Consider the following 14,067-nt stretch of genomic DNA (forward strand, 5'->3'; position numbering starts at 1 on the left):
ATAATAATTTAATCCATGCCAGAATTGGGAAAGGAAATCCCATGCGTTCCAGTACAAAAGACAGCTAGTCCTACTCCAAGGAGTCAAATGCCTTTGTGGCATCGAGGAAGATAGCTGTCACGATTCGCTCCCTATGCTCTCGTGCCCACCACCAGGGGGCTGAATTGTGGGGCTTTCCAGTGTTCTAATATGCCTCCAGACACTCCCCTGTATGCATATCCTGACTTCCAAGCATTTGGACATCATTTAGGAATTGACATCCATTCCCAATCCATGCCGCGTTTTATGAAAGCCAGCCTGCTTATACTTTAAGCCAGCCTACTCACGCCTGAAACTCCATTACCCAGAATTCCCTGCTCAGTACTTTGTCTCCACCCCTGCAGGCCAAGGATGGGTGGAGGAATTCAGCTCACCTGGCTGCTGCTAGCCTGCTCACACCTGATGCATATGATTACTGTGAGCTCTTTTAAGCCCCAGCTCCCTTCAGGCAAAGGTTGGTCATTGTAGCTGTTTACCGGTGAGACCAATCCTTGTTTCCAGAGTTCCCTGAGCTTTTGCTATTCTTGTTTCCAGTGTTTCCTGAGCTTTAATTATGCCTTGTTCCTGACCTGCTGCTGTTTTCCCTGTTCCTGAATTAGCACTGCCTGCAGTGCTACCCTGACCCCATAGCCTTAGTATTCCTTGTTCCTGAACTGCAGCAGTTTCCCTTATCCTGAATTAGCACTGCCTTGTTTCCTGAGTTCCTGAGCTATAGCTATTCCCTGTACCTGAATTAGCACTGCCTGCAGTGCTACCTTGTTTCCTGAGTTCCTGAGCTATAGTTATTCTTTGTTCCTGGGCTTAGCTACTTCTTGTTCCTGCCCCAGCACTGCCTTCTCTGCTACTTTGTTTTCTTGATTCCTTAACCTGCACTGTTCTAGTATACCCTTGTAGCCTCCCCTTCTGTATATCCGTTTCCAGTCCCTGCCTTGCTTCCCATTTCCTTGGTTCCAGTTCTAGTCTGCTGCCTTTCTATTCTGCTGTCTTACTTCTGTTACCTTGTATGTTTGTTACCTGCTTTCTGCCAAGTGTGCCCTGTCATTTCCTTCCTTTCCTGTTAAGCACTCCTCCTTGCTAGCTCCTTGTCTATTGTGCTTGTGTTTAGTTCTACCCCATTGCTGTTACTGCCTTGCGCATTCCTGTTTGATCGCCAGGATCCGTGGGCTCAGCGGACTACCTAGGTGGTGTTTCTTGTTCACTGTGAGTTTTGTCTTTGAGTTACATTTATAACATCACTATAGGTATAAGCTCCACAGACCCTGCCTTTGCATGCATATCCTACATGTGGGTATTTGCAGTCAGTATCTGTAACAGCAATTGCGGGTAAAAAACTTACTGAGCTTCAGTCTTACCATGTGGAGCTCCTGAGTGCTTTACCCCACACCCCCCTTTATTGTTATTGTTTTATTACATATATGTCTTGCACGTCCGTCCTGGGTGTAGTTAGTCTGAATGCTAAATTGCCTTGTGAGTGCCCTTCCTTTCTGAGTCTTACCCATCTTGTTCACTTGTACAGGCTTCCCCTTTGGATCCCTTTTTCTTCTCTGACTCCCTGTATGATTCTGGGCAGCACTGTACTCCTCCTTTCTGTGTACGTCTTCTACTCAGTTCCCAGTCCTTGTCCAAGTCCCTGACTGTGTTCCCCACATAGTCCTGGACAGTCCCTGACAGAATGACCAACCCACATTTCCAGGGTCACTTCTGAGGTTTCTTTGCATTCAGTTAGCTACCTTTTTCTGTTTCATGTGTGTGTGTGCAAATATTAAGTGTGTCATAATGAGAGGTTTAAGAAAGAGACACACCAGTGCATCATTTAAGTTTGTTCAGGGCAGTTCCCCAGTGTTCACCAATGAGAGACATTTAGTGTCTACTTTCCAGTTTGAAAATGTTCACCCTAGTCCTGAAACAATTAATCCTCTTATGAAAAATGGACATTTACGTTCTGAATATTTTACTCATTGGCTCTCAAAAACCTCTTTGCCAGATCCTGACTTGCTCTTCTGTTCTGATCCAGATTCAATGTCTGTGTCAGAATTGCAAAAGCAAAATAATACCTTACTCAGTTTGCTGAACAATAATTCTGATTCTCGCATGTCTGCTGACAGTGGTTGTAAAATACAATGTTCATCCGCACAACCAAAGAAAGAGCAGATCCATTTCATAACCTCTGTTTTCCATTCACATAATGTTACCCAGTCTTGTAGTCCAGTAAAAATCACAGTCCCGGATACTAAAGGGACCTTGTTAAATACCACATTCAAAGTAAACAATAATCAGCTCAACAAAAGAGAGAAAAGACCTACTAGAACACAGGAGGCTAATAGCCACTTTGAACAAAATCCAAGGTATAGCTCTGTTGCTTGTGAAGTTGCCAAGTTTGCCACTGTCCTTATAGAGAAAGATCTGCAGTCCTCACAGGATATGTTTTCATCTAAGATTCTTGAATTACGACAAGAGAATAAAATGTTTCAGACTCTGTTAAAAAATTATAACCCAGAGTTCAAGTGGGAATTTAAAACCCCTGTAGAAAACAACTTTTCCACCTCTATGTTAGCCTCCTTAGAAATGGAGAATGAAGCCTTGCGCTCTCTTTTGCGTTCCCCTCTGAGCTGGTCCAGCAATTGTGTTAATAATTCTGTGGCTGATCACTCAGATACCATTCAGAACAACCATAGTACCTTGTCTTACAGTCCAGCTAAGGAAAGTATTTGTTTGAATCCTGAAATGTCTAATTCCTCTGTTTTGTCTTCTAGTACTAAATTACATCCAGGCGCTACATCGGAGATGTGTCCCTCCACTTTTCAGGAACCCAAATGCCAGGCAAGACAAAACACATCTCTTTGCTTTCTTTTCCTGGTAATGCGGTCAGTTCTATCTCAGAGATAAGCCAGGGACAGGTCATTGACATAAAGACAAAACCTGAACCGGTGATCCACATAATCCCTGCTGTGACAATGTCCTGTGACTCAGACCATGCTCTAGATTTTTCCTACTACAACTGAAGACAACCTCACTGAGAAGGAACAAAATCCTGACCCCTTGTTTGCTCTTCCACCTTCAAGATTGCCACATATTGAAAAGTCAGGAAATATTACTCTATGCTCTGATGCATCTGTACCACCTTATAATGCAGAAGGAATTGAACAAATCTCTCATGACCATGAAGTCTCCGACCTACTTCCTCTGACTAAGAGATGTGAAGTGCTAAAAAGTAAAGGAAGTCTGATCAACAGAGACTCTAAAATAAGCAGTATTCTTACCCATCCCGAAGAAAGCACTTCAGTATGTTTTAATGGGCCAAGGAACTGTGAAGATTTCACTATTGACAATAGGGATGTTCAAGGGCAATCACCATTTTCAGAATTTAAAGACTGTCATCCTTGTGCCTCTCTGCCATCAGCTTGTCTGCTTTCAGAGTCTTCAGAGTCCTCAGCCGGCCTGCTGCCTCCTGAACTTCAGCCTGCAGCCTTCCTGCCATCTGAGCCCGAGCCTGCAGTCTTCCTGCCATCAGTACCAGGGCCTCCAGACTACCTTCCTTCAGAGCCCGAGTCCTTAGCCGGCCTACCTACAGAACTTCATCCTGCAGTCTACCTGCCTACTGAGCCACCAACCAATTTGCTTATAGAGCCGGCGCCGCCTAAAAGCCTGTTTATGGAGCCAGAGCTTCCAAAGAGCATGTCTACAGCACCAGTACCTGCAGGCCTCCTGCCTCAGCACCAGTACCTGCAGGCCTCCTGCCTCCAGCACCAGTACCTGCAGGCCTCCTGCCTCCAGCACCAGTACCTGCAGGCCTCCTGCCTCCAGCACCAGAACCTGCAGGTCGCCTGCCTCCAGCATCAGAACCTGCAGGCCGCCTGCCTCCTGCACCAGAGCTTCCAGGCTCCCTGCCTCCTGCACCAGAGCTTCCAGGCTCCCTGCCTCCTGCACCAGAGCTTCCAGGCTCCCGGCCTCCTGCACCAGAGCTTCCAGGCTCCCGGCCTTCTGCACCAGAGCTTCCAGGCTCCCGGCCTTCTGCACCAGAGCTTCCAGGCTCCCGGCCTTCTGCACCAGAGCTTCCAGGCTCTCTGCATTCTGCAGCAGAGCTTCCAGGCTCCCTGCCTTCTGGACTTGAGCCTCTCCTGTGCCAACGTTTTGACCCTGTGCTTCCAGTTTCCCAGCTTTCAGAGGTCTCAATACATATACATTCAGAGACTGAACCTCCAGCACCAGAGACAAAACTCTCAACATGTAAGCCTCCAGGGCCTGGGTCTCCTGCATACCTGCTTCCTAAGTCTCCTGCATGTGTATCTTTTGTATCTTTTTGTCCAGGGCCAGAACTTCAGGTCTGCTTCCCATCACCTCCTTCATTTTCAGCCAGTTGGTCTTTGACCTCTGTGCCTCCTGCCAATCTGTGATTTGCTTTTGACCCTACAGTCAATCTGCCTTTGTTTTCAGAGGGCTTATCTAGCATGTCAACATCAGGACTTCAAACGCATTTAATGCAGGCTTCTAAGCCCTTGTCACTGGATTTGGACTCTTCAAGTTCTACCTTCAATAGTGCTGTTAATTTACAGAGTATTATCCAACCCTCCAGAACATCACAATTTACCTTCAGTCCTCTGATAGCGTGCACTGAATCTATGATGGAAATTGACTTCATTCTTAGGAGCAAAGGCTTTGGATCCAGTTCCAGACTCCGGGAGACGGTCTTTGGAGGGGGAGTACTGTCACGATTCGCTCCCTATGCTCTCGTGCCCACCACCAGGGGGCTGAATTGTGGGGCTTTCCAGTGTTCTAATATGCCTCCAGACACCCCCTGTATGCATATACTGACTTCCAAGCATTTGGACATCATTTAAGAATTGACATCCATTCCCAATCCATGCCGGGTTTTCTGAAAGCTAGCCTGCTTATACTTGAATCCAGCCTACTCATGCCTGAAACTCCATTACCCAGAATTCCCTGCTCAGTGCTTTGTCTCCACCCCTGCAGGCCAAGGATGGGTGGAGGAATTCAGCTCACCTGTGGCTGGCTGCTGCTAGCCTGCTCACACCTGATGCATATGATTACTGTGAGCTCTTTTAAGCCCCAGCTCCCTTCAGGCAAAGGTTGGTCATTGTAGCTGTTTACCAGTGAGACCAATCCTTGTTTCCAGAGTTCCCTGAGCTTTTGCTCTTCTTGTTTCCAGTGTTTCCTGAGCTTTAATTATGCCTTGTTCCTGACCTGCTGCTGTTTTCCCTGTTCCTGAATTAGCACTGCCTGCAGTGCTACCCTGACCCCATAGCCTTAGTATTCCTTGTTCCTGAACTGCAGCAGTTTCCCTTATCCTGAATTAGCACTGCTTGCAGTGCTACCTTGTTTCCTGAGTTCCTGAGCTATAGCTATTCCCTGTACCTGAATTAGCACTGCCTGCAGTGCTACCTTGTTTCCTGAGTTCCTGAGCTATAGTTATTCTTTGTTCCTGGGCTTAGCTACTTCTTGTTCCTGCCCCAGCACTGCCTTCCCTGCTACTTTGTTTTCTGGATTCCTTAACCTGCACTATTCTAGTATACCCTTGTAGCCTCCCCTTCTGTATATCCGTTTACAGTCCCTGCCTTGCTTCCCATTTCCTTGGTTCCAGTTCTAGTCTGCTGCCTTTTTATTCTGCTGTCTTACTTCGGTTACCTTGTATGTTTGTTACCTGCTTTCTGCCAAGTGTGCCCTGTCATTTCCTTCCTTTCCTGTTAAGCACTCCTCCTTGCTAGCTCCTTGTCTATTGTGCTTGTGTTTAGTTCTACCCCTTTGCTGTTACTGCCTTGCGCATTCCTGTTTGATCGCCAGGATCCGTGGGCTCAGCTGACTACCTAGGTGGTGTTTCTTGTTCACTGTGAGTTTTGTCTTTGAGTTACATTTATAACATCACTATAGGTATAAGCTCCACAGACCCTGCCTTTGCATGCATATCCTACATGTGGGTATTTGCAGTCTGTATCTGTAACAGCAATTGCGGGTAAGAAACTTACTGAGCTTCAGTCTTACCATGTGGAGCTCCTGAGTGCTTTACCCCACACCCCCCTTTATTGTTGTTTTATTACATATATGTCTTGCACGTCCGTCCTGGGTGTAGTTAGTCTGAATGCTAAATTGCCTTGTGAGTGCCCTTCCTTTCTGAGTCTTACCCATCTTGTTCACTTGTACAGGCTTCCCCTTTGGATCCCTCTTTCTCCTCTGACTCCCTGTATGATCCTGGGCAGCACGGCACTCCTCCTTTCTGTGTACGTCTTCTACCCAGTCCTTGTCCAAGTCCCTGACTGTGTTCCCCACCTAGTCCCGGACAGTCCCTGACAATAGCGTCAGCATTCTCCTCAGGATCTATGTCATGGAGTAGTTTGTTTATGTGGAATTTTTATACCACCTTTGGCATAGAGTGTGGATCTGTTCTCATGACAATCCTGTCATTATGTATTTGGAAGTAGGGTTCCTGTAGGATTAGTGGTTGCAATTCACTAACTCGATGTAGAGATGTAATTGCTACTAAAAACGCAGTCTTTAGTGTGAGCATTTGTGGTGTTGCTTTGTGTAGTGGTTCGAAAGGTGCTTTAATAAGATGAGCCAGCACTATATTCAAGTTCCATGTAGGTGATGGTATAATCTTTGGAGGTGCTATTCTCTTTGCTCCTTCTAGGAATAACGTGTAGCTTAGATTACTTTGTAGTAAATGCGTTCGGTATTTCATAACTGTTCTTTACTTTGTTATCTTCTTTGAAAGATGTTCTTTAAGGCACCATTGGGAATATTTTTCCATTTTGCTGTGTAACACTTTTTGATGTTGGTTTCCTTGCTTCTTTTAGTACTGCCATTATGCTTTCTGGCAGTTTGAGGTGCACAAATTCTAAGTCCTCAGTAGTCATATTGCTAGGCTTAGGCTCTCGGGTTCTGGGCGAAGAACCTTTCCGTTTTGCATTATTAATAGGTCTTTCTCTTTTGGAAGCCTGTGCACTGTTCCTTGTGTTATCTACATTATCTCCGAGAACCATGTTTGCCTGGCCCACTGTGGTGCTGTGAGAGTCATTGTCATGTGGCTGATCTTGCATTTGTTGATCACTTTGTGGAAAAGCGTATGCAAATATTCCTGACCAGGCTATCCATAGCGCATTCCCTAGGGAATGCTTGCAAGGTTGCCTGGATGTGAAGCATTGGCATTTTGCATTGTGGTGAGTTGCAAATAGGTTGATTTGCGGAGTTCCCCATTTTTTGAATATCTTCTGGTGTTCTGATTGATTCAATTCCCATTTGTGGGATGCTGACGTTTGTCTGCTCAGTCTGTCTGCCTCTATATTTCCTTCCCTTGCAAGTGTATTGCAATTATGTCTATACTCTTTGGGATTAACCATTTCCACAGTTGTTGAGCTAGCGTTGAGTGCTAGAGACTGTGTTCCTCCTTACTTATGTAAAACATGGTGGTTGTGTTGCCAGTTTGTATTAACACTTTCTTTCCGTACAGCTCTTCCTGAAAGTCTTTTAAGGCTAGGAACATTGTTTTTAGCTACAGGAAATGTATGTGTTTTGCTGCATCCTCCTGTGTCCACAATCCCTTACTTTGAGGTTGTTCATATGTGCTCCCCATCCTATCTGGGAAGCATCTGTTGTTATGGTCACTGTTGGAGTTGGTTGTGTGAAAAATCTCCCTTGTGCTATGTTTGCTTTGTTCCACCATGCCATCTCCTGATGAACTGTTTGCGCGACAACCACTAAATCCTCCCAACTCCCAGTTGCTTGTGACCATTGCTTTTGAAGCCATTTCAGGAACGGTCTCATGTATAGGCAAATGCTGGGAATTAAATGAATGCATGGAGCCATCCTTCCTAGAAGTTTCCCCACTGTCCTCACTGTCAGAGCTTGCTCCTTGTGGTATAGATAGGTCTTCTGCGGCAGTGCCAATATTCTCTTTCCACTTGGGAACACCTTCCCTAATATTGTGTAAATCTGTGCTTTTAAGAACATCTTTTGTTGTGCTGGCTCTCGGGACGACTTGTCCCAGTGTATTGAAAATCCGAGTTTAAGCAGTGTCTCTTTCACTTGTTGTATCTGTTGTTTGCATGGACTGTATGAGCTTGCTCTTATTAACCAGACGTCCAGGTAAGGGTATACATGAATCCCTTGTCTTCTTAGATGAGCAGCTTCTGCCGCTAGGCATTTTGTGAAGACTCTTGATGCTGATTTTAGTCCTAATGCCAGCACTTTGAATTGGTAGTGCGTGTTTTTTACCACAAACCTTAATAGATTTTTGTGTCTTCTGTTCATTGGAATTTGCAAGTATGCATCTTTTAATCTTCTAAGTTTATAGTTGCCATGTAATCCCCTTTTTGCAACTGAGGTATCACCTCTCGTAACATTGTCATTTTGAATCTTTGTGTTGTTATGAATTTGTTGAGAAACCTTAGGTCTAGTATTGGACGCAATGTTCAGTCTACTTTTGGAATTAGGAAGTACACTGAGTAAATGCCATAGTTATTTTCCCTTTGTGGTACCTGTTCTATCCCATCTTTGGATTAGAGTTGTTGCACCTCCTGGAGCAATTGAGATGATTCTCTTTTTGAATGTATCATCTTGTTTAGAGGTTGTTTTGTTAGTTCTATGCAGTAACTGTACTGTACTATGTTTAATATCCATTTGACTGAAGTGATATCTTTCCATTTCTAGAGGAAGTATTTTAACTTGCCTCCTACATGTGTAGTATGTTGAAGGAACTGTTTGTTTAAAGGATTTTGTCTTTTTAATGATAGTGTCTTTGGTAGCCCACTCTGATGCTTTTGGAGAGTGGCCCCCTATTGGAATGCAGTCACTTTGTTGTGGTCTGTGATCCTCCACGTTGTGGTTGCCCTCTTCCCTGAGGGCGTCCTCGAAAGGATTGTCTTCCCTGTTAGAAGTGCCAATTCTGCTGCTGCCCTTGTTTTTGTCCCTGGCTTACCCCTTGGTAAGTTTGTTTATATGTTTGGTGGGAGGCTGTAGGTCAATGGTTACCTCTGCCCGCTGGTCTCCTTGATGGTGTGCCTCTACGCATGCCTCTGAATTGCAGTGCTCCCATAAACCTTGCTGTTTCATTGTCTTTTTTGAGTTGATTTCGTTTTTCATCTAAAATGCTACCTAACAGCTGTTCCCCATTGAACGGTGAGTTTAGTATGTTATTTTGCACTTCTGGCTTAAAACCTGAGATTCTCTGCCATGCATGTCTTCTCTGGGTGATGCAGATTATCATCTGTATGCTAGATGTGTCTGCAGTGTCTAGGACTCATTTTAAACATGTGTTTGCCATGTTTTTTCCTTCTTCCACTAAGTGGCTTGCCCTTCTTTGGAACTGTTCTGGCAGGTGCTTTAGCAGTTCTCCTACCTCTTCCCAATGCTGATATGCGTGTCTGCTTATCAAAGCATCTGTGTTTGCTATGCGCCGCTTAATTGCTGCACTCCTCTCGACCTTCCTCCCCATATGGTCCATTCTCTTGCTCTCTTTGTCTGGTGGTGGTCCACCAATGGTTGGCATATTCGCCCTTTTCCTGGCCGTGGATGTAATGATTGAGTCAGCTGGCACCAACCCCTTGATGTACATAGGGTCCTTTGAGGAATGCTTGTATTTCTTCTCACCTCTTGGTGTGACTGCTTTGCAAGTGGCAGGCTCTTTAAATGCTTCTTTCCCTTAATCCAATACACTTGACAGCATGGTAAGAAATGTGTTCCTTGATTGAGTGGGAGCAAAGTCTCTTGTAGAAAGCATGATTGTGGCTTTTCTTCTTCTAGTTGTACTCCATACGTCTCTGCTGCCTTTTTTATGACTTAGTTGTACATCCCAATGTCTCCTGGGGGTGAAGACCTTGACATATATGTGTTGACTGCCTCTTCTGGTGATTCGGCGTCGAGATCCTGCCATTGTAGGTCTTGAACCTCTGAGGTAGCCAAGCCCACATACGTCAGAGCCTCGTCGTCACCTTCCTCCTCAAAGAATTCCTCTTCTTCTTCTTGTGGTTCGGGAGTGGTTGGTGACTGTAAAACCATGACTGCCTTTCCCGCTTCTGTTGATGTTTTTGGTGGTATCTTGAATTGTTTCAAGCTGTCGTCGAATACCTTTTTGCGTTGCAAAATATTTGCCATCTCCGCTTCTACTCTCTTTTTCTCGACCTCAGACGCGTGCTTTTCGGCGTTGAGACTCTCAGCCTTTCTCTTCGTGCTTGACGACTCAGACACAGTCGTCGAAGGCTGTTTCGACCTCTCTCTTTTTAACATCGAAGCGACTTTTTTGTGACTGTCTTTCGAAGACTTTGATTTTTCAAGGCCTTTTGCCGTCACAAAGTCCTTGTCAAAAGATCAGACGGATTGTTTTTCTTTGGCGGCGACTGCGGTCGTCGACTGTTTTGACTCGGAGGCTCCTTTCGAGGACTTAGAGACATATTTTCGTGTCTTCTTGTTTTTATTTTTACAAGGGCAACAGCTCTCTTACCTCTTTTGGAGTCTTCTTGCCGACCTCTACGACTGGGACATCTGTGTCCTCGTCGACTTCAGGGCCTTCATCGACGTGGTCCTCCTCTTCACTGGGAAGGCACAGATCTCGAAGCGATGGTGCTGCTGGCCCCTAGCCCTTCATGTTGCAGTTGGCCCTTCTCGGTCTCTCTCTTACCCTCAAGGTCTTTGGGGTGAAGGATGTGCATGCGTTGCACTCTTCCCTTCAGTAATCCTGCGGCAGACAAAGGTTGCAGACCGAATGTTGATCTTTCTGTGCATACTTATTATGACAATGGTTGCAGAACTTGAATTGTGTCTTGTCCATTACTGGAAGCCCCCTCCATGCGCATTCTCCGGGTTGTCGAAGTTCTGTATTTTCTCCTTTCAGCGCGCTCTGGATAGTAGTCTGGCACGTTAAAAAACCTTGTATCTTTGTTTTGTTGAATTTCTAACTATTTTTCGTCTATTCTTCTCTCCAAATCTCTGGAGCTCCTTATGTATCGATCCAGACCCAACGGCAGAACAAAATAATCTGAAGATGGTGACCAAAGGTGGGAGCTTCCAGAGGAAGCACGTCGACGTCAGAAGAGGACACCAAATGGTGATATGTTGACGCCCACCAACAAAAAAGAGAAAAAGAATAACAAGACATACAACAATTCCAGACCCAACCACTAGATGGCGGAATAATGCACAGCATGTGAATCCAGAAAAGGTTCACGCTGCAAAACAAGTTACTTACCTTCGGTAATGATCTTTCTAGTGGATATTTATCTAATCTGATTTCTCTCTTTAGAATATTCCCAAACTGCCAGACTTGAGCAGGAAAACATTTCTCCATAGCAACGCACCTATGAACTTCTAGGTGATGCCATCTGGTTCCACGCTGACTCCACACCACTCTGGAAAAGCATCAACTCTGTGCGCTGATGTCAGTTTCTTCTCTTTGCCCCTTTTCGCACCCTCAACAGTCGTTGGTATAAGTGTACTCAATACTAACTTGAACGTTTTTAGATATTAAAAAGAGGCCACATCAGAGTACTGTGAGGTGGGAGAGTAGTGAAGAATATGTGGTTAGAGTATCCACCAGAAAAAGCAGATACTCTAACCACAGATTCTTCACCTCCGAACTCCTGGGTTGTTCCAATGACTGGGTGCTCTGCGAAGGAGTCATTTGGGACTCTGGCTCATTGATAGTCAACCCCAAAGATGTCAAGCGGGTAGCTGTCATCTGGTTGTGGACTATGACTGGCTGTGGAGAGCCCACCTTCAGGTTATCAGTGATCCTGTACCGCAATGCCTGGATGTAGGCATTGCAGTACAGGATCACTGATAACCCCAACATTCAAAGATGGGCCACAACCACCACTAACACTTTTGTGAACATTCAAGGAGTGCTGGTGAGGCCCAAAGGAAGTAGAGAAAACTGAAAATGCTCCTAGCCTACCATGAACAGCAGATAACATCTGTGAGACTGCAGAACTGGTATCAGAAAATACAAATGCTGCAGGTTTAAGGACACCATCCAGATCAGAGCAGACAGGATCTGAGCAGGCCTGATCATTCTGAATTTGTCCTTCCACAGGAAGGCATTCAGAGGCCGGAGGTCAAAATAGATTTGAAGTCCCCATCGTCCTTCGGAAAGAGGAAATCTCAAGAGGAACAACACTCCCCTTTCAGAGTACACAACCCTCTCAACTGCACCTTTGGAGAGCAGCAGCCACAACTGCTATAACAAGATAGGCAGGTGCTTGATGGAAATGCACTCTGATGGGCGTGGATCACGGTGAGATCGAAAGAAAAGGGATTCTATAACCGTGCTGAAAGAAAAGGGATTCTATAAACATGCTGAAATATTTTCAAGGCCCATCAGCTCTCTTTGAGGACCCAAGCCTGCCACTGCATCCAGAGACCAGCATGGTGTCTCCTCACTTCTAGAACTCATCCCTTGGCCACAGCTGTTCTAAGACCAGCAAAGGCTCACATGGGTCTAAGGTGGGGGCAGAAAGAGCGGTCACTACCTGAAACCAACACGCTGTATTTGGGCACTATGATTTCATCTATTTGGGCACTTTGATTTCATCCTCAACAACTACGAGTCACCATCTTGGGATGCCCAGAGCTAAGGGAGCGTTGATAGTCAAGCACCACCAAACAGGTTGCTTCCTGTGGGCAGAAGAGTACGCTGAATAGGGAAATAATTAATTCTAGGGGGTACCTGGCATGGATCTAAGTAGAGGTGCCCAGGCCACACCTCTGGTTTTGCATGCGTTTTCTAAACAAACTGTACAAAATTAGTTGGCAAGTGCCAAACAGAATGGAGAATGCTTTTGATACAGATATTAATAAATACTGGAAAACAGGTGCACTTGCACTCTAAATAAATCAAAATATGTGATTAGAGAAACTGAAAATTGTCAGTGTCTCAGTACAGAACCTCATTTTGAGATTAGAAAAATGAACCCTATTAGCTTGATGTGCCATCAGTGAACAGTAGTTAAATCATTCCTAGGTAATGTTTAGCGTACATAGTACGACCTAAAAAAAACCACATAACCGCAAATGTGGCTAAGTGTGTATGGATGCTCTTTTCAGGAATTAATGTTTACTAAATATTTATTTGACCCAACTTTGATAAAGGCTTGTGTCATTTAATTTCTGAATTTTAATGCAGTGATTATGTGAATGCTGGAAAAATGTTGTACAAGTCTTTATTTACAAATCTTTTGCCCAGTAGTTAAGTATATTAATGACATTATAAATTTGTGAGGTAAAACAACACAGCAACTGTGACATACCTGCCGTCCTTCCATCTACTAATATCAAACACAGCAGTATAGAGTACATCTACTAGTCCCAAAGTCTTCTCTGGGTCAAGACTTCTTTGCAATAACGACATAGTTGCTGGGTCTTCTTTCAGACACCTATTAAAACATGCACATGTTAGAAAGCATTGCAATGTTTGGCACTTTTGAGCAAAACTAAAATCGTGTATCACACTAATCAAATTACTGCTCATGAAACATTTTCAAAGTTATCAAAATAAAGATCACTACAATGCAGGATCCTGCCATTACTTCAACATATTGTAGTGTAGTTCCTATATTCCCAATAGGCTCTGCGCATTGGAATAATATAAACAGCAGTGTAGACGTAGGACTGAGGTCGACTAGGTCTCTACTGACTATATTAGACTTAATTAGTTTCGCCAGCTAGCTCAGAGGTCACTAGAAACTTTCTCGAATAAACAAGTAGGAGTTTAACTTCCCTGGATAGACAAGAAGGGATTAGCTTCTGACAACCATATAACATGACAACTTTATTCCCTCATAATAAGAGTGTATCTCTAGAGTCGTGTGAAAACAATAGACAGCTATTTCACTCAGTCAATCGTGCGTACTTAGTTTCACCAGAGTGCAGAGAAATAGAGAGACAGGCGTTTTCAATAAAAGGTGTTATTTATTGAGCAGTCTTTCTCATGCAAGAGAAATGAATTGCCACAATTGCAATACTTATAGTAAAGTGCGTACAGTAAAAGGAGTATTATAAAATAATACTGTAAAAGCATTGATATGG

At 44.5% G+C, this 14,067-nt stretch overlaps 1 protein-coding gene across 1 annotated transcript in view; it reads right to left on the reverse strand.

The window, feature by feature from the left end:
• GARRE1 (granule associated Rac and RHOG effector 1) overlaps window positions 1-14,067 on the reverse strand; it is a 437,745-nt gene that overhangs the window by 114,080 nt on the left and 309,598 nt on the right. The window contains exon 9 of the mRNA XM_078670097.1: window positions 13,290-13,415. Coding sequence (XP_078526223.1) covers window positions 13,290-13,415 — 126 coding nt within the window. The remainder of the gene's footprint in view (window positions 1-13,289; window positions 13,416-14,067) is intronic.

This window comes from Lissotriton helveticus, chromosome 12 (genome assembly GCF_964261635.1).
Source record: "Lissotriton helveticus chromosome 12, aLisHel1.1, whole genome shotgun sequence".
NCBI lineage: Eukaryota > Metazoa > Chordata > Amphibia > Caudata > Salamandridae > Lissotriton > Lissotriton helveticus.